The sequence below is a fragment of the Aythya ferina genome (assembly GCF_964211825.1).
Source record: "Aythya ferina genome assembly, chromosome: 2".
NCBI classification, from domain to species: domain Eukaryota; kingdom Metazoa; phylum Chordata; class Aves; order Anseriformes; family Anatidae; genus Aythya; species Aythya ferina.
In genome coordinates, this window is record NC_140297.1 from 36,994,214 (window position 1) to 37,019,307 (window position 25,094).

General features: G+C 40.5%; 1 protein-coding gene across 1 annotated transcript in view; it reads left to right on the forward strand.

Annotated features, from left to right (window-relative positions):
* Nucleotides 1-25,094, forward strand: part of CHN2 (chimerin 2) — a 163,898-nt gene that overhangs the window by 132,804 nt on the left and 6,000 nt on the right. The window contains exons 7-11 of the mRNA XM_084511120.1: nucleotides 5,918-5,995; nucleotides 12,581-12,665; nucleotides 15,510-15,683; nucleotides 17,536-17,613; nucleotides 24,037-24,174. Coding sequence (XP_084367246.1) covers nucleotides 5,918-5,995; nucleotides 12,581-12,665; nucleotides 15,510-15,683; nucleotides 17,536-17,613; nucleotides 24,037-24,174 — 553 coding nt within the window. The remainder of the gene's footprint in view (nucleotides 1-5,917; nucleotides 5,996-12,580; nucleotides 12,666-15,509; nucleotides 15,684-17,535; nucleotides 17,614-24,036; nucleotides 24,175-25,094) is intronic.

The following is a 25,094-nucleotide window of genomic DNA, read 5'->3' on the forward strand; positions in this document are numbered from 1 at the left end:
GACACATTAGGTATAATGGCGGGCATGGAATGCACAGCTTAGCACATTGTGATACAGTGGGCTGCATACAATAAAAGGTTTTAGCCCACCCATTATTTTTAATTGGAGATGAATATGTAATTGCATGCCACTTAATGTAACCTCCAGTTGTTGTTCCAAAACAGACAATAGTTTAGTATATTAATACTCCATAAGAGGCTTTCATCAACTATTATTTTTAGTAACAGTCTCTGTTGCCTTGCTGAATCTACAGCATTTCACCTCTGGTTTACTACATTGTTTTGAGAAAAATAATCATGATGTGTACAGAAAAATCTGGTTGAGAAGGATTTATAAGGGGGATCTGAAGTTTAAGAGAGATTATATTTCCATTTGCTGTAGGTAAATTATGTCTTTTATCTCCTTTATCTGCAGGGGAAGGGATTGAGTACCCTGTCAGAAAAAGGTGGATATAAATGACAATTGGTCACTGTGATGCTAATAAACAATCACATTATTTTAGGAGAGGTGTAAAGATTTCAGTTCAGAACTTCAGAGCATTTACTGCAGTAATCCTTGTAAATGACAACTTCTCTTTGCTCTGAACCATGTTGTCTTCAAAAGAAAAGGCTGTCAGTGGGGGCACTCTCTCCAGTATAGTGACTTTAGGCTCACCAAAGAAAATGGCACCAGCAGGGAATTGCTCTTTTCTTGTCTTTAGTTCATGTCAAGGATTCTTGGGGCTGCTTGGACTTGCAGGTCCTCAAGAGACCTTCCAAATATCTATCCACGAGTCTCTTCTCTCTTCGGTGGTGAGGAGCACATATAAACCTAGTTAGTACAATGCTACCTGGTGGGATTTGGTGGTGATGGAAGTGCATCCAGAATAGTACCCCAATATCAATAATCTGCTGCCATAAACATCTACAGAACATTGTTGACAGTTCTTCAAACTTAGGATGTGCAGAGGAACTGGTTGTCATTAAAAAAAAAAAAAAAGTTGCAACTCTGAGGAATAAAAAGCAAAACGATAGATATATCTTGATCCCCTTAAAAAATAATAATTAAAAAAAACTATATTGTTTGTTGTTTTGTTTTGTATTGTATTTTTTAATGGGGCCAGACCTTGACAAAGTTCAGTTTACTGAGCTGTGGCTCACATGAAAGGAAGTCGGTGGTGGAGACAAGAGACTTGGGTTTTTATTGGTAAAACTACTTCCTCGATGGACCTGTGTTCAGGGGAAGCTGTCGCTCTTGCAGCTGCAGCTGCGTGGAACAGAAAGTAGCAGACATCTAATGTCAATTATTTTGTGTGTGTTCATTTCCTGAGAGCGTGTGGACTGTGTTCCCCTCAAAAGCAAAACTGAGAGCAGCATCAGACCCATTTCTGTGTGGTCTGGTTCCTTCCTTAATGGTGAGGTGTGTGTTGCAGAGCTTCACGGTCCTGCACGCTTTTGTCATCTGTATTCACCTGATACACATCAAGAAACTTGCCATGAGAGGGGTTAATTTCTTAGGAAAGTGTGTTTTGCAAGAGCAGGTTCACAAATGCTGCTCTGCAATCATTGTGCTCTGCTTTTTGTTTAATACATCTTCCACGGAGATCTTATTTCCTCCCACTGTTTCAACAGTAGAGAAGCCTTTTGGTGTCAGCTCCTGCTGCTGTGGCAAAGGGCGGCACAGGCTGGCCACAGTGCTGTCACACAAAGGCCTTTCTCTGATCGACCCCCATGGCCATATCCATCCTATGCCTTGTGTTTTGCTAAGGGTGCACTTAGACTGCAACATTACTCACTGGCTTCTTTGGAGTTGCCTCCTGTGTGCACCGTGAGAAGAGCTTGGTGGGAGAAAACCAGGAAAAAGTCAATAGCTGCAAGATTCTTGCATCATGTATCATCTCCATGTTGTGCTTGCAATTGAGCAAGCGCAATCTGTCTGGCAGATTACTCAGTGTGCCGTGCCTGTGAGGAAACAGACCTCCCTTTGACCTATGACTGTATTTATGTGTGGCGTTAGATGTATTTAGTTAGGGATCAGCCACTGGTTTGTCACAACTCCGCATCACGCAGCAGGCTTCCTTTTGATGCTGGTCTTGTCCAGGAAAATGTGCTAAGCTGCTCCTCTGCTCATTGTAGTTGTGTCATTGCCTCATCCCCACCAGACACATGCATGTGGGTGGCAGCAGCCGGAGAAGACAAACCATGGCTCTCCACCTCACCTTTCCCATGTGCGTTGGGAGGCCTGCTGAGGAGTAGGCTTCCATTTTCTCCCCCGCACGCACTGAAGGATGAGACTCATCTTTCAGCCAGTCCTCAGTGCTGCCCACAGGATTAAAACTGAAATCACGCAACATGTACAAAAATGAAAGCTTTCAAAGCTAAAATTTATTCTTTATTGCCCCCAAGGCCTTTGTTAGCAAACAAGATGGCAGTGTTTTAGGGAAGAGACAATTGTACAGTTCAGCTCATTCTACAGAGGCGTGCTGGAAATGTCACAGCAGCTGAGTTGCACTCTCCCCCCACTTTTAATTTTATTATTCTAGTTCAGTGACATTTATTTTGCTGTAAATGCTCAATTTGCTATATAATACTTGTGTTTTACAGAGAGAGTGACAAACTGAAATCATATGTTACGCAGAAATCCTTTGGTTTGAAAATGCAGACAGGCTGTATTTGCCTTTCAGTCTTTACTAGTTCAGACATTTGGTCACAACCAGCAATAATATTTTTAGCCACTGGCATTCTCTTCCTTAGCTGCAGGCTGACTTGTTAACTTGATCAAGAGATACTCTTTAAATGAGCTGACACCATGTTCTGTGCAGTAAATTTTGTATTAAGAAAAAAAAATTGATAAAAGAAACCGGTTCAGTTACTGGGGCTGGCCTAGGGTATCAGTGCCTTAGAACTGGTTGCTGGTGAGAATTTGGTGTTACTGCAGTTTGATTTTGATTTAGAGAGGAAGGGGTTGTATTGCATTCCAGCTCATCTCAGTTTCACAGCACCATTTTAGACACCCAACCTGGTCGGGCTTTGTATGACTAAGCTTCTTAAGAGGATGCACTCATGGTCGGCCTTCTGTACACATCCTGTGTTTGCAAGGGATCCCATTAAACCATCGAAACAGGGCCCAAACAGGGCAGATAAAGTAACCTAGTGGATAAAAAAAAAATAAAAAAAATCACACGTGATAAACAGTAAATACTCATCTGCCTTAGTCATGTGAACTAGTTTGGCTGTTTTCCGCCTCCAAGTCAATTAAGTTTAATGCTTCTATGCAAACAGTCAGAGTTTCCATTAAATACAGTACTGCGTGTTTGATCCTAAGATGACACTCTGATATTCCAAAAATAGTGTAATTCTAAGACGTATCATCGTAAGCCTGATGCTTGAGTATCCAATCTGCAATGTTATGTAAAAAATATTGGTTATATAATGGGATTTTTATCAGTCCAGTGACATAAATACAAATATTAGAGCATCATTAGGCAACTGACCTCTCTGTGACTTTGGATCTGTTATCCTGGAAGTCAGAGCAAAAGTCACTAATATATTTTTGGGGATTTAGGTGCTGTAGCTCCAGAGGTGTCTGGAAACTCAGAGCTAGTTGGCTTTTCTTTTTTACAGATGAACATAAACACATTTAAAATGGTACTGAGAACAGCAACAGTGGTGTGATGAGAACTTCAAGCTGCTCTGAAGTTTCTTTCCTGATAACCCTTATTGAAGCCATTACCTCTGGGTACGAGGGGTTGTCAGGATGTCCCTCAAACCAGAGCTCTTCATGTCTGGAAGTACACTGAAAGGGATCTGGGGGAGAATAGTCTGTCTTCATCTGCTAGAAAGCAGATAAAGGTCCTGAGCTGGCAGAAATCAGGACTTACTAGCGGGAGGACATATGGAAGAGCAGCAGGGATTTCCTCCAGGCAGAGCAATATTAATACATACATCACTGCCGCTTGTCGCTGGTGGTCAGATAACAGTGCCATGTGCTGGGGAAAGGCTGGGCAAGCAGCAACTGCTCCAGGAGTAGCAAGGCTGTCTGGAAATCCTGCCTATAGGGCAGCAGAAGCTTTGCAATATGATAGCTCATAAAAAGGAGTGCTTTAAGTTACCCAGCAAAGAAAGGAATTATGTTGTACATAGAAATAGGTGCATCATTTTGTAGCTGAAAATCTGATTTTGCTGGTTGCAGAACTTCTTGAAAACCCTAAGTAGGGCACTATATGAAATTGCACAGCCTGATGTTACCAACAGCCGACCATCTGTCCCCATGGGCTTTCAAATCAAGAAAGCATCCTTTCTAAGAGCAGGCAATCTATAGTGTGGAGGTTTTAGTGAATTAGATGAACCTTCCGACTTTTCAGCCTGAGGTAAAAGCAGACTGAAAAAAAAGAAAAAAGAAAAAAAAAAAAAAAAGACGCAAGTTCAACTTCACAAGTTAACATGAGTAAATTAAACACTTTAATTTCACGTGTATTCTGGGTAGGTTGAAGTGAGGCAGACTGTAAAAGGTTGATGTGGTCTTTAGTGTCTCTAGCTCAGGGAAGCAGTTTTCCCAGGAGCACTGGCAAACCCTGGTTTGCTCTGCCTCAGCATATCAAACATTAGACACACCTCAGAGAATTACATCTTCCCTTAAATGTTGTCCTTCTCTCATGGTTGGAGGGTGGGCATGTTCACTAAAGGAGCAGGAGAGAGGAGATGGAGGGAGGGAAAGGAAGGGCTGAAATTGCTGCCCAGGGGATGCTTGATGTCACATGTCTTCTGTGTCCTGGGGAGGGGATGTACCTACCTGTAAAGAACTAAGGTGCCTAAAGTAGCACTGCAAACTGTAGTACAGGCTGGTTAGGCTTCAGATCTCTGCTGTCACAGAGCTGTAAAGTCCCTTCCCCTCCCCAGTCTATATATGTATGCAAGCAGAGTGAAGGACAACAGCTCTTTCTACCTTGCAGGTACTGTTCTGCAAACAGGGTTGTGTCCATGGACTTCCTACAGCTGCCTGAATTTGCCTGTCCACACTTAAACACCGCATGAGGTTTCAGGGTTTCCTAGCCTGTATCCCCCCCAGCTGAATTTCCAACTTTCTCTGACAGTGAGATCGCTCCATACTACTAAGCACGCTCTCACAAAATATTCTGATTTAAAACATGACATCAAAGTGCTGGATTTCCCCCTTGTAGAGGATATGAAAGAAAGAAGAGATTTTTAGCCCCGTAAGATTAAACAATCATCATGGTTTTAAGGGCTTAATCTGCTGGCATGCAGGCTGCTGGCTTATAAATCTCCGAGTGTAATTGGATGCAGCATCGGATTCAGTTGTGTGGGCTTCTCCGGGGCTTTTTTGTTTGTTTGTTCATTTCCAACAGGCTGCAGAGCAGCAGCGATCTTCCCCTTGGAAGGCGTTTGGGCGTGAAGCCATAAAGCCGTGCCCCCGGCCGGTATTTCGGCAGCACCTCTCTGGATCCCACTGCCTGAGGAGGGAGGGAGGGAAGGGGGGGCTCGGTGCATGAATTCGAGCTATTGTTTCAGACGCACATCTGCCTTCAGAAATAGCACGGCACAGGCCGTTACTTATTCAGATGCAGAAGCTCCTTCCGTCCCACAAGCCGGCCCATTCGAGTCACATGCCAGAGGTCTCGGCAGAATGGGCTGCAGCTGCTTCAAATCTGCTGTCTAACATCAGAAGCAGTTGGACAAACTGTGCTGTACTGACGGCAGCGAGCCTGCCAGGCACCAGGGAAGACAGGGAAAAGATCTGGGACCCGAGCACGATGTTCTCGGAGGATCTGTGGCTGGAAAATGAGAAAAGCTGTGCCGTTGTTCACAAGTCGAAGCGAGGAAGGAAGCGCCAAGAGCTCCTGGCTGTGGCCCTGGGGGTGAAGGTGGGAGTCAAGGGGGCACTTCTGTGGCAACCTCTGAAACTCTTTGCCTATTCGCAGATCACCTCCTTGGTCAGGAGAGCAGCCTTAACTCAAAATGACAACCATTTCAACTATGAAAAAGCACACAATTTTAAGGTAAGCGTGACTTCCTATTATTTTCGGCTGAAAAGTTATGTTTCAATGCCTTGTGTTTTATTTTTTGCTGCAACTGTGGATTTGCAGGCACCCATTCGTACTAGTTCTGAGAATAACTGTTGAAAAAAAAAATTGTTTCTACTTTAAGTTCCACTGACTGCATTCCTAATATGTCTCCACATAAATACTTAATCCAAATAATGTTTTTGCTACTTGCTAGACTACTTAATTGGTATTTTAGTTCTTTTTGCCCAGATTCAGTTCTTTTTTGTTGTTGTTCAGAAAAAACAAGGTACTCTGCAGTAATTGTCTTTACCTTAAAGTGTATCCATTTTTACTCGATAAAAAGGCCCCTTTTCAAAATCCAGCTATTATCAGAAGCCACTAGCACCAGCATAGCCACAGCAAACATTTTGTACCCTTTCTGCTTTCAAGAAGTTGAGAGCGCTCTGGTGCTCACCAACAATACGGCAGAGTGCAGTGGTAGTTTTGTCTCCTAGCTTTTGTTCCAGCACCATATGCTATAGAAATGCTCTTAAGAGCCCCCCCGAGCCATAGGACCTAAGCTTGTACTTGCTTGTCAAACTAAAGCAAATAGCTGGACAAGCCCAGGGATGTTTAACTGGATCATTTTATTGCTGTCTTATGCATGCAAAATCAGATTTTTAGTTTTTTTTTCCAAGTGCTGTGTCTGGCATGCTGAATAAGGGAAGTGACTCAGCTTTGGAAATAGACCTTTCAGGCACCTTGGGCTTAAATGTGTTGCCAAAAGGACAGTGCTCGTTCCAGAGTTTGCCAGCCAGTTACCGTACCTAATCTTGTCAATTTGCGATTTGATGGTTATCAGGGTGGATACAGAGGGAATAAGAGGCAGTAACATGACAAGAAAGGAAAGCATCTCAGCTTTGAAAACTCAGTTTGCTTAATACTCCTTGAAGATGCTGATCTGGGTCACTGTCAGAGTATTTCAGCTCATTAGCAGAGAATTTTCTGATATTCATCTCTGGCGTGTGAAAAAAAAGGAGAAGCACTGATGAAAATGATTTCACTGATTTTGTGGTTTAGTAAAAAAAGGTTTACTTCTGTTTTTTCTATATATTCTTCCATGAAGGCATTGCTCTCCTCTACAATGCTTCTGCTGCAGTTGGTAGATCAATAATTTAATATTAGTGAGCAAAGCAAATAATAGCATCCCTCTTCTCATTCCTCCTCCTTGACCCTGTGTGCAGAACAATCAATATTTATCTCACTGATCAGCACTGAAGGATATAGGGGAAGTATGCTGTGTTTTCTTGCTTGATTAAAACATCTTTCATTCTTTCTGGGTTTTGCCCTCATTATCATTTTAATATCAAAACTATTTTAGTTTAACAAGAAAATATTTTCTCATGACTGAGACTTTTTTCCACTTTGACCCATGCATTCTTTCCTCTTCAAAATTCCCCTTGTTTTGGCTTTGATTTATAATTGGAAATGTGCCCAGTTAACTTTGCGTTTGCACAATCTAGCTGTTGTACAGCCTCTGTTCCTTTCTGTTTCAAAAGAGTCATAGTTTTAACTGGAAAATCACATGATTAAAATATGTATCTATTTAAAAGCCTGACAGCAGAAAATCGTTTTATTCTAGTAAAGGAAATAAAATACTTATGAAAGAAATATTAAAAAACTATGTTGTCCATAAGGAAAGGTTAGTCAAAAGTGTAACATTTACTTAATGAACAAATATCTTCACTATGAAAATGTAGTTAGTTTTCTAAAGGAGCATATTAAAACATGTCTAGCTGCTCAACAAAAGTGGATAGAATGCTTAGAGTAGAATATTTGGATTTAAACAACAGCTAAATTCAAGTCTATCTTTAGTACAGTCTGAAATTAATTATGAAATATGTTAAGAAATTATTTAAAAGAGAAAGAATGGCTTTATGGGTTTTGGAGCAAAATTCTTAATGGCTTCTGACAGCATTCAAGCTATGACAGTCTGGGATTTTTCAGTAGGAGAATGCTATTTTTCAGACATTCAAAGAGTTGTCTTCTGGGTTTTTAGGTGAATACTGACATGCATTGTATCATTCAGTTCATAGGGACAAAGGTGACATGTCACAGTGTTCATCAGAATCTTGTCATAGACTGTTCTTCATGAACAAACAGAAGCTTTTTAGTTCTCTTCCTGAAAAATCTTAAAGATGGGCACAATTGTAGTGAAACTGATGAGACTTTTGTTCATCTGCCAGCAAAGTTCTTAAAAGATCAACTAGGATCTCCCTCCAGCCTTTCCAAATCAATATAGAAATTTAAAAAAGGACCACTGGAGTTTGGAGAGTGAGGGCACCAAGTTATGCCAAAGCATCCCTGCGTCCTTATTCAGACTCTCTTCCAAATTTCAGGGAAAACAAACACACAAAAAAAGATTTAAGATTGAGTCTGATTTGTTAACCTAGGTTCATCCTGAGCACACAACACAGTCACATGGGTTTAGATTTGGAGCTGGCGTCTGTCTGGCGGGACAACTTTGCATAAGCCAGTGTAGACATACCGTAATTCAGGAAGGAGAATAAATCTCTGAAGCCCTGTTCAGAAAAACACAGAGGTATTTCTGTAACTACGTGGGTTTCAGCCTAGCTGAATTGCAAAGTCATCTTGCATTTCGGCAGGATTTGGATCCAGCAGACTTTGGCTTGTGCTTTACCCACCAGTTCGTGACAGTGTCAGGCTCGTGCCCAAGGGCAGCAGCATGGAGTGTGGAGATGCTCAACCTGTTTTGTTCTAGGTTAGGAGTTCGTGACAGGGCCTTGGTGCTGCTTTAAGTGAACAAATATAACCGAATAATATGCTTTTACCCAAATATTGCTCCTGTTTGCCACAATAGCTTGGGCAAACCCCACAACAGGATTTGCTACTGGAGAGTAAAGGCAGCTGATTACTTGCAAGTCAGAAGCTCTGCTGGGAGAAAGGAGGCTCTGGGATACATTTCCCCTTGCATTAATCACTGCAGACAAACACTGCTTCTGGGACACAAAAGCGTTTGTGGGAGGCATTTTTACAGGCATCATGAAGATTGTGTGTGTATTTGAACAAAAATAACAGTGGAGCCAGCTTGTCTTCCCTGCAAGCAGCCCTGGATCAGCAGGAGTCCGCAGGAAAATACAAATCCACATGTACTCAGGTGAAAGTCTGAGGAAATCTCTCATTTTCTTTGGCCGCAAATAGAAAAGTCATCAAGCACGGTCAATTAAACAACTAAGTAATCTCAGAAGCAGCACCATATAATTCCTATTAAAACATGCATTTCAACCCAAGGCGATTTTTAGTTTGTTTGTGTAATATTTCTGAAGGGATCATTTTGTCTTGTCACTACACTGGAACTCCTTCACTTTGGTCTTAGTTTCTCCCTCTGTGAAGACAGCTCATGTAAAACTCCAGGCACAGACTCAGACGTACTGACATAGATTGTGCCCATGGGGGGAGCTCTTCCATTTGGAAACAGGGACACCAGAGGACTGAAGGATGAAAGTGGGAGCAGAGGAAGGCAATAGTAACTGACACACAGGGGAATACTGGTTGACAACCCAAGGGTGGCCAGCAGAGAAAAGAGGGTGAATGTAAGAAACAACTTTTTGTTGAATGGCATTGAGGTGGAAATGAAACAGAGTGAAGAAGTTAGAAGGAGTTAGTCAACGTGGAAAGAAAATAAATAAAAAGATGGAACAATACAAGTATGGTGTATAGTCTGAAATGTCCCACATTTGGCTTATATGAATAAATACTTCCCTGTAAATTATTGTTATCAGTTGGAATTGTTTGTAGACTATAACAAAATGAGCCCAAAGCTATGTCATATATACACAGAGAACTCTGGGCAGAACGGGATGGGGACAATAAATAAATCTTGATCATTTTTTCAAAAATCTAAGCCCAGTAGATTTGTAATGATGCAATTACAAAGGATGGAGCAAAACCTAAAAACCCATCTGAAAACTCTGAGACCTGCTCTTACCTCTCCTTGTTTAAAACAGAGATCAGATCAGTCTTGCAGGCAAAATTCCCATTTACCACTTGAAAGTGCTGTATGCTTTGAGCTGAGTTCAAGTGTTGTGTTCGGAAGGGCAGACTTCCTTCACTATTTTGGTAAAAATTAACAACAAGACAATAAAAGACTTCAAAAAGTTCCTTGTATCTTAGGAGATTTTTGCACCTTCATCTAGAAACTTCTCAAGGTCTCCTTTCTTCAGTTGGAGGAAGCAAGTATTTCCCTGTTTTGGCCTGACCAGAAATCAGCAGGACTAGTTTCTTCTCAGGGTGTTTCAGTTGGGAACTTCACATTTGAGCAAAAATGCAGAGCCGTGAAAAATTAAAGTGAATGCATAAATTAGAGCTAGCCCTTTGAGGACCACCAATCTGAAGAAAACAAGGGCCGGGTGCATGGTCAGCACTTCTCAGATGGAGTGATAGGTGCTTCTGAGTGAGCACTGAGGACTATTTCCCATTAATGACTGGAGAGATCAAGGAATAATCAGCTACCATTTTTCTAAATACGCTACAGCGAGATCAGCTGAAATAAGCTTTATGTAAAGTGAGCAAGTAGGCCCCAAATATCCTAGCAACTGAGATGTACTTCATGCAGAATGGAAATGGTGCAGTTTTTAAAATAGCGAGTGAGCTTTTACAGCCACTTCTCGCAAGGTTAGCCTTTGTAAACCACCACAAAGCAGAAGAGGCAGATAGCTGTCTTCCCATAGCAGACAATTCTCACCCACAATTAAATGCAGGTGCAGACCTACTAATTATGTGGTTATCAGTCTAAAAATGGTAAAGATGGAGGCATAATTCATTTCGTCTGTAGTTTTGTATAAACTGAAGGTCACACAAAACATACGCCTGAAACTCAGGGCATCAGCTGGTGTTAAGTGCTGCCTTGCCTGAAATTTTATGGTATTCCCATTTAAAATAAAATATTAAACGAGCAAGAAGTGTATGTGTATATATGATAAATCTTAAACTCTATTGCAAGGCATTGTTTCCCAGAGATAAACATTTTACTGAGAGGTGAAACAATATTTTAGAAAATTTGACCCAGTCAGATTTTCTAGCTGAGACCCTTCAGACCTATCAAAAGGAAGGAAGAATTGACTGTGGGTAATTGGTCAGAAGTAATTTGTGGCTCTTTAAAGTAAAAATGTCACATTTTTATCACTAAATGAGAAAGAGGGGTCCATGCTAAAATCACAGTACTTAATCTTCCCTCTCAAGAGTACAGACTTGTTTACATGTGATCCTGCAGCCAAATGGGGCTAAAACATTAGTGAGCTAAACGCTTGCCTTAAAAGTTTACAGAGTTTATTTGAAAAGGACAACAGCTATTTCTTACTCTACGAAGTAAAGTCAAGAGCAACTTTCCCCATCCCAAAGGGCGGAAGCGGCCTGTCAGCAATCTGCCCCATCGGTAAACACCAACACGTCAGAAGGAAAAGGAAGCATCAGCAGCCTGAGCGTGCATGATTTATGTTTTGCTAACCTCAATTAAGTCTCTGGCCAGAACTGGCTCGTACCATGTCCATTCACACAGGCATAGGCCTCACTATTTATTCTTCTTTTCAATGAAAGTGAAATGCTTACTTTACCAGAGCACACATCTTAAACAAAAAGCTTTTCCATTGTAGCCTTTGTAAATGAGGTTGAGGAAGCAGCAGTTGTGTGTAAAACATGGCTTAGGAGCCAGTGTGTTCTCTCAGTATCCAGGTCACTTTATTTCTTCTTATTTACTGATGTGCAGACTGCAGCAAAATGACATTTAATGTACCAAGAAAGGGCCCTGTCCCATCTTTTGCCTATGTGAGTCCAATTTACATACTACAGCGGGGAAGGGTATAGTTTGCTTACATTACCAATGGACTTAGATGGGCAAAATCAGATCTTTACTGAACTACCACCTGGAATGAGTGCACAAGTCATTCCTTATCATCTCCAATGCAAGTTTGTAACAGTCACCTTGAGTTGTGGTCAGTGTTGTTGCACACGGATGCACAGGTAACGGCATCATCAGTGTGCTTAATAATTGAGTGCATCGGTTTTGCACTAGATCTGTGGGTACACAGCTTTGTGGGAAATCAAAATTGGGCACATTTATAGGGATTTTCTGTCACTTCATTTCCCTTTCTTTCAAATAATCTCTTGAAGAATGTTTGAATCTCAGAAAAGTGCCTGTTTGGTTTGACCTAGTCAAATAGAAGCATTGACTATACAGTTCATTATTAGTTTTACTTTTTTTCTCCTCTGACTAGTGAACCTGGTTTCTTTCCCTCTACTAGAACTAAAATGTCAGCTAGCAAAAATTATTTGTTTTTAATGTCGTACGCAGCCCAGTTCTCTGTTATGTTAAGCCTATTGAAAGATAAACTTTGAGATCAAAGCAAATTTCTGTTCCCATGGTTTATTTCATCTAGACTTGGGAAAGATGTGGGCACTGTGTGCTAACGATTTACTCCTACTGAGTCTTCTGTTGTTTATCCAGTTTAGTTGTTCCATCTGTCAGACCATCTGCCTCCCAATGACCCCATTTCTTTTTTCCCCCCTTTGTTTGTATTGCAGGTCCACACGTTTCGAGGTCCACACTGGTGTGAATACTGTGCCAACTTCATGTGGGGTCTCATCGCTCAGGGAGTGAGGTGTTCAGGTAGCCCTCAAACACTTCTGGTCTTTTTCATGAAGTGCTCAGGCATCCATCCCACCCCACCCCAGACTGCATGCCCTGCGAGAGGGAGGAGTAGGGGTCACTTTGCAAAATGTGCCAAGAAGTCCTGTGTTGCCAATTACAGCAGTGTCATTGCCTGTCATATTCTTTGTCCCACAAAGCACAGACTAGTACAGGCACCAGGTTTTAAACAGAAATAATATGTATGTAGCATCCACAGTCCAGATCTTTTGTTAGAAAAGGCATGTCTTTGATAGGGTGGGTAAAGAGCATCTCACCTTCTGAACTATCAGAAATGGGACAACAGCTCTCCCACTTAGTATACCAGACAGCCTGATTTTACACAAATATGTGAAATGTACTTGGAAGAAAGCCTACATGTGCTTTGGAAGATTAACCCTAGCTTTTGAAACACCGCATTTAGAAGTTTTGCCCTGTGTGATTTACCACATTGGCTGGTTTGGAAATGAATCCATCAGCCCTTCTTTGCTGAAGTTGACATCCATTCAGTAGTGCCTTGGTAATTCATGTGCATTGGTGCATACATTAAGAATTGTTCTTTATGGTGTCATTAAGTTTTCACCTGAATGTTTTTATGTCTTAAGAAACAAGCACTGAAAGTGGCAGAGCCAGCCAGGACCCAGACTTCATAGCTTATCTTTTTTTTTGCCACCAATTGTCAAAAAGTACCCTTGTCTGCAAAAAGACTGTCACTTGTTTCCTATAAAAACACCATGTGTTGCTGTAAGCTTTAAAAAGCCCACCTCAACGGAAAGCAAAAAACATGACCTTCATTTTCCCAGGAGGATTTGTTTTTTGAAACCTCTATAACTGCATTAGCATTTTAATAACATCTAAATTATTTTAGATCTGTTCTCTTATGAAAAATAATCATATCACAAAAATGCAATAATAATTGCATCATGATCTTTTGAATTCAGCAAGTTAAATTATATTTGTTGTATAGCAAATGGGGTTTCTTTCTACAAACCTTCAATTCCTTCCACATCTCAAGTGAATGTGATCTTTAAGGTCCCTTCCAACCCAAACAATTCGATAATATGTTTCTGCCTTACCTCTCCCTGCTCTGACCCCTGGGTGTTCCTGAACTCAAACTGGCACCAAACAAACTTGCCTTGACCTTTGCCTTTCAAGGTTGGAGGAAGTGGTTGTTACACAAAATTTACAAAGTGGCTTGAAGGGTCAAAATACCTTTCAGAAATGCTAAGTTTTAGTAAGTGTGTCTTCAGTGCCTGCTATATCTTTTCTGCCTGTAGATGAATGATGGTAACAGAAAGAATATGAATGGGCATTTTAAAAGGAAAGAAAATGAATAGCAGTTTGCTTTTCATGCTGTTTGATCATAAACACAAGTGTCCAAAAACTGACCATCACTAACACATAGAGCCGTTTGTTCACATGCATAAAATATTAAACTTATGAAAAGGGTTATTTATCCAGTATGAAACATAATACTCTCCCTCATTAAATTATCAGCATTTAACTCTAAGTAGACAGATGTGTTTGGACTTAACTTGACATGCCTGGAGAACAGCACTGAGAACAGTACAAGGAGGGTCCTGGGTGCAGCTGCTCACATTCGTTTGGATTTTGCACAATAATGTATTATATGCAGTAACAACGGTATGAAGAAAGACACAAAAACTCAGATACATTAAATGTGTAGGTATGTTTGCAGTGATGATCTGATTTTGACCGATTAATATTTTATTGAGAATAATACTAAAATGTGTTGCAAGTAGTAGGAACACGTTTACATTTTGAACAGCTTGGGCAGTAAATCAACAAAAAAAAACAGTAATCAACTCACTAGTGATGATGCTATGCATTTTGAGTTAGTCCAAAAGGTACTGGGTGATAGGCATGACTGCAAAAGCATTGAAACAGGAACCACATTTCTGTGAGATAATGTAACTCACGGTGGCGGTGTTTGCTTTATTGAGGCTTATAAATTCATTTGTCTGAACATTTGTACCTATTTGGAAAATTCAATTTGTGGAAATCAAGCAGAGATGCTTAAGTTAATGGAAACCCACCAGTGCAACCAGTTGTTGACTCTGGAATAAGACACCAAGAACAATATGAATCACTCTCGTTTACACCATGCCTTTCACAGCATTTTATATGCTCAAACTGTTGCACAGACTAAACAGAGGGGTCACTTTAGTCACCAGCAAAGTGACAAGACCATGGTGGTTTGGCTGTAACTGATGAGCAGAACGAGCCAAAATGCAGAACTGCAGGGATTCAGAACAGGAGGTGAGGCACACTCACCCACAGAGCTGCAGAGTTTTAGTGCTGTGCCTTAAGTCTGTAGCTAAGCCACAAGCTGGCCAGCAGGACACTGTCATTAATGTGCTAATTTTATAAAAGGCAAAACTGAAACACAAAGAAGTTAAAGTCCCACACTTTCAACTGCAACACCTAGAGCCGAGTGTCCAGCAGCGACCTGACCCAGACTTGGCAGGGGCTGTCCCTAACAGGTCAGGGTGTGAGGAACACTCGGAGCTTTTACGGCTTTTTTAGCAACCCTGCTGGAGTTCAGTTTGCCCACCAAAAGATTTTTACAGGGTATTTCTGTACTCAGCCTTCTTGTCTTTGGTAATTCTGCAGCACCAAGTCCTGTCACTGTTGTACATCAAGAGGCCAGCAAAGTCAGCAGAGGGTGGCATGGAAACATCTGATATTTTCTATTGCCAGCTGATGGGAAAGTTATGCCCCTTACTTGTGCTAAGAAACCTAATTGATAGACAAAAGCTCTTAGCATTATCATTAAGTAATGATCCTGGCCAACTTTGTTTCCAGACTGTGGGCTGAACGTCCATAAGCAGTGCTCCAAGTATGTGCCCAATGACTGCCAGCCCGACCTCAAGAGGATAAAGCGAGTCTACTGCTGTGATCTGACCACACTGGTGAAAGCCCATAATACCCAGAGGCCAATGGTGGTGGATTCATGCATCCGAGAGATTGAAGCAAGAGGTTTGTATGCTTCAGGACGGAGCAGGCACGATAAAATGAAGATGACTTGAATTTACATGTTGAGATAGAACAGAATATTATGTTTGTGTACACTGTGGACAGGATGAGAGAAGGATTTTTTTAGCATAGGTGATAACATTGCTTTGCATCAGCTAGTAAAATTAAATCGTGACATTTCATAATGCAATTTACTGAAATGCTTTCTGAAAACATGTCAAAACAGGTATTATGTTACACTTTTGAAAGGGGTGAACTTTAAAATGAACTTTAAGTTCATGTTTAAGTGTCTTTTTTCATTATTTTCTTTTAACATACCTACAGACACTTCTAATTTCAGAGTAATCAGTTTAAATCAGGCCCATTATTAATAACCTTTGAGGACATTGTGGGCAAGAGCACATAAGTGGCTGGAAATGACTCAGACAAACAAGGTCACAGACTGTGGCGTTTTGTGGTGTTTTGCAAACTGCCCAGGGTAGGAACGTTTGCATGACACTCACCTACTGACTGAGGGATGCTGCGGCTCAGATAGCCTGCCACAGCCAAAACTCCAGTTTGTGACAGGCTTTTGCTACATGGAGAGGTATGCCAGATTGAAGAAGTACCATCTCTACTCCAACACATCTGCCAGACAGTAATGATCACATATTTTTGCTTTGGATAACAAATGTGTGCATTGTGCTGACCAATAAGCCAAATTTCCTTGTTAGTCATAGGTTTAGCACAGAAATCTCATAATGTTGAGTTCATGGCATCACAGTAATCTGCATGGCAACACATTGATAGTAGCCAAAGGGATTTCAAAGCCACGCATCATCTCCTGAAATGAATCAAAGATTTACAAGTAAATCCCCTGCACTGCTCTGTAAAGCTCTACCAGGATTATATCATCATTGCAGGGACAAACACAAACAATAGCTTGGACTAAGACAGAAGAGCTTTACTGAGATGATACAGCAGTCAGCTACATTGCATTTGAGATATAATCACTTACTTGTACATTTATTGATTAAGAGAAAATCTGCTGCCCACTCTCTGTTTTTTCAACATGTTTAAATTTCTCTCTCTAATTGCTGTAGGGCTTAATTTTTCTACTAAGACGCTGATTTTATTCTTAAGTAGACAATGCACACCGGGTCTCGTAGGTAGGTTAGCACTTTGCATTGTCACAATAAGAAGCTCTGGGATTAAAATAAATAACATCAGTGTAACTCTGTGTGGTTAGCTGTGCCTGCTCTGCTGGGCTGCTCTTTGTTTTATGTTGGCTTAGAGTAAGGGTGGGAGAGCATAAAGCAGGTCTCTTGTGCTGAAAGAACTGCAGAAGGGATGTACCAACATGGAGAACAGCATCCATCACCTGTATGAGCTACATGTATATCTAAGTAAAGGCTGACAGCAACATTGGGAACAAATGTGCTCATAGGGAAAGGCAGTCTCTTATTTACAATGCTATTTATCATTAAGCAACTAGTAATAGTAAAGACAACCTCTAAGGCTTTATTAATTAGAGACAAATCCAGGAAAATCACCCACATAAAATATGTAAATCATTATAATAGCACATACTTCACCATTAACAAATGGCAATATTTTCTTCCAATATTACCTACTGTGTATCTACTGTTATTTTCTGAGTGCAACAAAATCAGAAAATATAAACTCATCTTTAATCCTGTAAAAACAATTTAAAATTACCTTGAATATTCCTTAAATGCTCCAGAGTTTCATGTTATAACAATAGTTTGCTGCATTTATCCAACATACCATTGTTCTTGCTTTGTTGCTTATGAGCCTGTTGCTTTTTAACCTGTTAGTTATTGAAGCAAAGTTAACCAAGAACTTTTTGTTTCAGGATTGAAATCTGAGGGCCTCTATAGAGTGTCAGGCTTCACTGAGCACATTGAAGATGTGAAAATGGCCTTTGATCGAGGTACATTTTAAAATTCTGTACAATTTTTATCTAACCTTTCAAATCTAGGACTCTTCAGTTCTTTTGTACTTATATGGGTATCATGGTAATGAGACGTATAAAAGCAGAAGTATGGAAAGCAGCCTGTCTTTTCTGATTTCTTATATTAATCTGTTGTACTCTTCATAAGAAGAAATTATATTTCATAGTTGGAAAGAATAACTGAACAGTCAGTAAGTAAAGGTAGGCAGAAGGCTAAGTGCTCAGGGGATTGGATGATTGCTCAACCCAGCAGAACAGCCTGGGCTCCAAGTTCAAGCATGAGCCTAGGTAGTGCCGGGGAAAGTTCTTGATCCTATCTTTAGCATACTCGGTGCTTTATAACATGATAACATTTATGGGTTTAAGAACCAGGAACTGCAACTGAGCGCTCATTCCTCATGCAGCCTTGCAGAAAGCACCCCAACCACTGTGCATGTGATTGCCATTTCTGTGCCTGCACAGCCCGTGAGAGGCTTCGCCCCACGTCCACCTCACTGGGCACATGCCTGGTGGCATGGTAGGTCCAGGCACAGGCTAGGAAGTCAGTCCATGATTCATCAGGGTGCATGGCCAGACACAAGCCGTGATGCAGCTGGGGACAGGAATGTTGTTGCTCAGGCAGGGCCTGAGATGGGCGGGAGACGTAGGAGAAGGCTTCAGGTGAGACTGGTCAGGGCCAACAAGGTCTCTGGGTGACCTCAGGGCCTGGCACATACCACACTTACTGTGCCTGAATACTTCTTTGTCTGGGGACAGTTTGTCATGCAGACTTCACTGGCAAAAAGTCCAGCTATGTAAGTGGGAATTTCCAGTGACTGTTGTCATGTTATTCTCAAACATCCTTTAAGAAAGCAATACAAAAATGTGTTGGATGCTTGAGAAGAGAAGTACATGTTAAGGAGGGAAGAGTTTAAAGAAAGCAGACAGAAATTTATGTCTGAGGATGACTTGCATACTGCAGCTGATGTAGTTCCTTTGTAAATGCTCTAACCATGGGAGTCAGCTCAGTTTTACGGAGTATCCTGTTATTGTTGCTGATGTTCCTGTCATAATCTGGTGGCAATCCGCACTTGATTTTGACCCGCAGCAAGGAAGAAAGTGTGATTTACTGGAAAAGGCAGCATCTACAAACAGGAAGAATAAAGTCACTGGCAGTATCAGATTTCCAAAGGAAAAAAGTATGGATAAACATGGAAGCAGAGAAAGCAAGAACTGAGTTTGCATACACAAGCTGTGGAGAAGACCACTGGCCATAAATTAATAAAAAACTATGTCTTCATTATCTATTAACAATCTCACAAAGGAAGAGGGATAAGAAAGAAGAGAATTGTCATGTTGCCATGAATAATGCTAAAAGCAGTGGAACAGCGCACAAATGCTTGCTATGATAATGCATGACTACAGTGTTGCTGAGACCAGATGCTGAAAACTTCCCCTTCCACTTCTGATAATGTTTTCTCCTTGAAATTAGATGGAAAGCAGAAGGATTTTTATTGTTGATTTTTGGGGTTGTTTTTTGTTTGTTTGTTTGTTTTCAGAAAGGGATTAAAAGAAAACAAAAATAGATTTTTTAACTGACTTGCGGGCTGCACAGCTAGAAGGTGTTGTCAGCTGACAGAAAGTTAAATTGGCAAAGGATTTTCAACCTGACAGCTCAGGGCTGTTTTCCCTGTCAGATCCAGGTTTAGAGAGAATGAGACCCTAGCCTTTCTTCTGCACCTCTTCCCCTGTGTCACCCTAAGAGCCAGAGCAGCGAGAAATGCAGTATCCAAGGGGCATGGAATATCCCAAATCTCTTATGCATGTGTCAGAGCAGGGAGGGAAGGGAGCTGAGAGCCAGGTGCAGGCTGTGATAGTCCCACATCCAGGAGTGCCTGGGAGGTTTTTGTTCAAAATTAATTTTCTATCCAGAAAGTGAAATTTGTGGGAGTTTTACAAAACTGTTGTTTCCACATTCACTACAAGAAATTAACACCCATGTAGCAAAAAAAAAAAAAAAAAAAAAAAAAAAGGATTTTTTTTGTCTGAAATGGGAAATGGAAAATTCCTGGTCAGTTCTGCTTAATAAGTGCACTTAAGATAAGTGTTGCAACAGGAGCAGCTGTACCTGTGGCCATGTCACTATGTCAGACATCCTGTCCTGGAGCTTATTGCATAGCAGAAAGTAAATGTGTTTTAAAAGAGCGTGGAATAGCTAGCTGTCAAAGCAGAAGTTGAGAGCAGAGGTATGAACCAAAGAAGAAAGCAGTTTAATCTAACTGATAATCCAGGCACGATACTAGGGGCTACACACTGGCCATGAATAAATTTAGCTTGACAATTTAGAGGCCACTTTCTAACCATCGGAAAGCAAGGCTCTGAAAGAAACTTCTAATAAAAGTAGGGCTAAACATCTTAGCTAGCTTGAAAATGGAAGTTGAGCAATTTATGGGAAGGATGGCACTGCGTGGTGCCTGCTGTTGCAGAGTGGCACACTGTGATCACCGACCTCCCCCTCTCCTTCGTATCTGAGCCACTCCCTGGGCACCCAGCTTGAATGCTCTAGTATGCTATTGCGTCTCTGGAAATACAGCTCTTAATAAGTGGTTTTGAAAGAAAAAAAAATGAAATCCTGCTATTTGAGTATGTGGGATGCATAGTTCAAATAATGCCGTGAAGCTCTCTGTTTTCACAACTTTTCTTCATCAAGCCATGGGGTAGGGAAGACAGGATGATGTATGGACTGGGCACACAGGGCTGACTCGGCCATAGGGCACCTCTCCTGTTGATTTCATTTGCAGCTGAGGGGGCACAATAGACATAAGTCAGTCCTCCCCATGACTGATTGTTCCAGCCTTGTCAAAGAAACACTGGCTTGTTGCTTCCAAAGAATTACAGTGAGAACAGAAGAGCAAAGTCAGGCTTGAAAGTTAACGTCTCAGGAAGAGAATGGCGTTCCATGGAATATTATTTTTGGCTGTAAAGCTGTGAGAGTTATTTTTAAAACTGGGAAAAGTTGGTCCTTATCTTGTCTAAGCAAAGGCTGCCTTACAGAGCCAAAGTGGTGTAAATACCCCTGCTGTAAGGGAGAGTTGGGCTCTCCGAGGCACCGACAATGTTCCATTTCAGTGATTTTCATAATGAGAATGAGGGAGGGGAATAATGTGGATTTATTCTTGTGAATGTTGGTGCTGTATAACAACAGTTGCTCTCTGTGAGCATTGTTGAGCTGTGGCACTCTGACAGCAATAAAACACTCATTGTGTGCTTTACCACAGAGCTGCCATTGTCATAAATGCATTCTGTCCTTCCACTTGTTTGTATGACTGGCTGGTACAATACACTTGCTAAAAATATTATGCTGTTAAATATTACATGAGTACTCAAAGGGATCCTAACTCATATTCACACTCCTTTGCTACTGTGTCTGAAAACCTGTCAAATTCCAAATCAAAAAAAAAAAAAAGAAACTTAATTAGAAATGTAGTTCTGTATTCAGAGGACATAGCTGAGACTTTGAGAATGTAATACTCACTCCATTTCCTTCTTTAATAAACTAATGATGTATTTCTGTGCATCCAAAGTCAACTGAAACCTCAGAAGAACAGAAAAAAAAAAGTCTTGAAATGTTCAGACTTCAACACCATGCTGCAGAATATGTTGAGAGTCAAAGTAACAAGGAAAGGGGGATGATGGGTTTTGGGTATGATTAGGTATATTAAGCTTAAATGAACTGGATGATTGTAATCCTATATTTAATTTTAAAAAAAAAAAAAAAATAGTATTAATATATTCAATCATGTGCAGTGTCTTTGCAGTGATGCTGAAAGTGCTAAATACAATCTGAGGAAATTTACTGTATTGAAGAGTTAAAAAGACAACTGTGGTAATGCAGAAGGTGCATATAATGCATATAAAATACATGTAGTTCATACAACGTGTTGGTGTAGATGAACTCCTGTAAAATAGGTGTTATGACTTTACCTGAAATGGATGAATTTTCTTTTTGTAGTGCTTTGAATTTTAAGTATTTTTAAATAAAAATACAAATCCAGGAAATTGGTGAATATAAGAAATAAGCCTGCCAACGGGCCTTCAGTGGCTGAAAATGAAAGACAATCCAAAATCTATTAAAGGAAAGGAAAATACATCTTCCCCTAAATACCCACTGCAGAAGTGTAGGTTTATTGTAACAGACATATTGTTATGCTTAGCAAAAATCTCAAAAAAAAATCTTCAGTGCATTTCCAATGGATGTACGTTTGTCTTTGAAGTGAAGAGAAAAATCTTTGACTCAGGAATTAACGCATTTTTCCTGGAGCAACAGGTAAATAAGAGGTGTGCTTGAAGTATGTTGTGGTTTGAAGTACCTCTAGCTGAAGTGCCCCTTTAAGGAAGCATGCTGGGCTGCTTTGCAAAAGTACTAAATAAATAACACTTTCATTTAGTCTACCGGCGACCTGGATAATAGATGCAACCCTCTGCTTTGCTATATCTGTCCAGATGCAGCTGCTATCTCCTTGAAAGTATCTGTTTCCAGTGGAGCATTTTGAGTGCTCGGTGTCCATCAGTTAAAAAGGACTCTCCACACAAAGCTTTATAGGACTAATGCTACCGGGCCTGAAGCGTGTGGATTAAACAAAAGATTGGGGCAGTGTAAACATTCTCCTAGGGGTTATTGATGCTGTATTAAATTAAATGCTGATGGATGTATTCAGACTGCTCAGCCGCATCAAGAAAGGCTGCTTGTTTTAAACACTTAAGCATATAATCTCCTCTTGATGAGAACATGTAGGGCTATTAGTCTTAATGAGAATTATGTGCATACATTGGACAGGACATGTTCCTTCAAGATTAATGCCATAGGTTTGTATAAAATGTCTACAATCAATATAAACTGCTTTATTCTGCTGTGAAAGCCTTTATCACCATCTTAGAAGCAGTGTATCAAGCACAACCCCTCATCTGTCTACATCAGGGTATGTCTACAAGCACCAGCTACTGTGGGACAAGAAAGGCAATGGATTTTCAGTGTGTCAGCGCCTCGGTGGTAAACAGTCCAAGCTTGTTCTTGCACCTCCTGGCAGACACAAGCGAACTCACTTCCACTGCTCAAGCAAGCCTAACCTTGCATGGCCCCAGTCATCGTGTGGTCCCAAGTTTTTACTGGCTTTATCTTCACTGCCTTCTGTGAGGGAAGTGCTGTTATCCTCACTTGAAAGGCTAAAAGGTTTAACTTATCTCGAAGTAGCCTGAGCTGAAATTAGGGATTAAATACAGACAGCATCAGTCCCTGCTTGACCACCACCCTATCCCGTCTTTCTGCTTAAGACCACCAAGGAAGAGGCCCAGAGAAGGGAATGGACACACGTCCTCCAGGGAGGGAAGGATACCCAAATTTCTCAGAGTGGGGAAGCACATGGGTGTTAAGGTACTAGATAGTACAGAACAGACATAGTCATTTGAACTTGAAAATAATATTGATTCATCCTTGCTGGTAGTTCTTGTAATTTCAGTCATTGCGAGCCATGTGTTGCTCATTTTGCTGACCAGCAGCAATTGGAAATTTTAAACTTGTGATTAAAAGAGGTCCATAATGGAGTTTTGGGTAGCTGTTACAATGTATTGGGGGGGGGGGGAGTACGTCATTAAAGTTGCATAATTCATCTATTTAGTTGTTCATCCGTTACAACTATCCATATTCATTTAACAAATTGCAATCCACGTTTGAGAATAAATCGTGTAGCTAAATGCCATAGCATGTCTATTTAAATTCAAATCTTTGCTACAAATAAATAATTCAAGTACAAAGACATTAGAAGGCATCCAGAAAATAAGAAGGCTTTCTGACTAGGTAATCAGCATAGATAGATTGGTGCAAGACTGAAAAGATTTGGATGTTTGCTCTGATTTTTGCTACTAGTCTCCTGGGGACATGGGAAATTTATGTTATTTCTCCGTGCCTCTGTTTCCCCAAATGCAAATAAAAATAGGGATTTATACTCCTGTGCATTGTTCTGTGGATACAAAATGCAACAGCGAGATAAGCTATTATAGCTTAATTTCAACAATTAACAAATTGGCCAAATTCAACAAATGTATTATTAACATGCCTTTTTTATCCAACATTAAACATCATATGTGAGATGCTATGCTGCAGATATTGTCATTGCAACCACCAGCCTCACCAAAAGATGTCAGCAAATAAATTATTTAGAAAATGATATGGAAACCACCATTTCTCATTCATCCACTGTGAAGTTGGTAGCAATATAAGCAATATATTCTCATTTAAGCCTTCCAAATGCTTTCAGGTTGTTTTTTTTCTTGTCAGGTTGGACATGGTAAATCTGAATTAGAAACCTTGTCTTGCTTCAGTCAGAATGAGACTGTTTTCAAAAAGATTTCTTCTTCCTCTTCTAGATGGTGACAAGGCTGATATTTCTGCCAGTATTTATCCAGACATAAACATTATTACTGGAGCGCTGAAGCTATATTTCAGAGACTTACCGATTCCCGTGATCACCTATGACACCTATTCCAAATTCATAGAGGCAGCAAGTAAGTATTGCATAGTAATTGGTACTGTTCTTTAATCGCATTTCCCATCCATAACGCTGTTCACATTGAAGGAAAAGACAGACAACAAATTGGAAAGAAGGGCATTGTTCTGTATGTTGCTTCTCAGACACGTGCTTCTTTTACATGAAACTTTTGCCTGATTGTCAATGGAGAAGGAACTTCATGCAGGTAAAAAAAATAAACCTAAGAGTATAAAAATACTGACTGGTTAGTGAAAAAAGTAAAGATCTGAGGTAACTAAAAAGTAGCACACTTTCTTCTTTAAAAAATATCCTTCGTGATTTTGAAATGGCACACAGTATACCAATAAGCAGGACATCTGCATCACCATGCTGGTTTCCCCCACTTCTAGCTCCACCAGCCTTGTGCTGCCCTGGCAGCCACAGGCACCTCTCTCTTGCACTCTTAGCTTTCTCCTTAGTCAGAAAACTTAATCTTGCTTGCCACTCGTCTTACAAAAAACATGCTTAGGGGAAGCAAAATCACAAATACAAAATCACAAAATACAAAAATCCCTTAAAAGCAGGACATAAAGATTCTTACTTTTCTAAAATTTCAAGCTCCTGGTGTTATTTTTATGAAAAGTCTTGGGAGACATATAATTCTGACTTAGATCACACCTTAAGAATCTGTTTTTTTTCATGTAAAACACATGTAAATCTCACTCATATTTTTAAAGAGATTGCCAAAAAGTCTTGAGTAAGCACTGAATACTCACACATCACTGATACCTACATACTTAAATATGTTCAGCAATCTCACTTTGTTTATGTAATTCCATGTCACGTTAGTCTCTCTACCCAAATTTAGCATAGTCCAGTGTGCAACAAGAACAGTCTCTAAAGCATATGCTTTATCCATGGTCCCATCTTGTTTGGCCAGCTAACAGAAGTAATCGT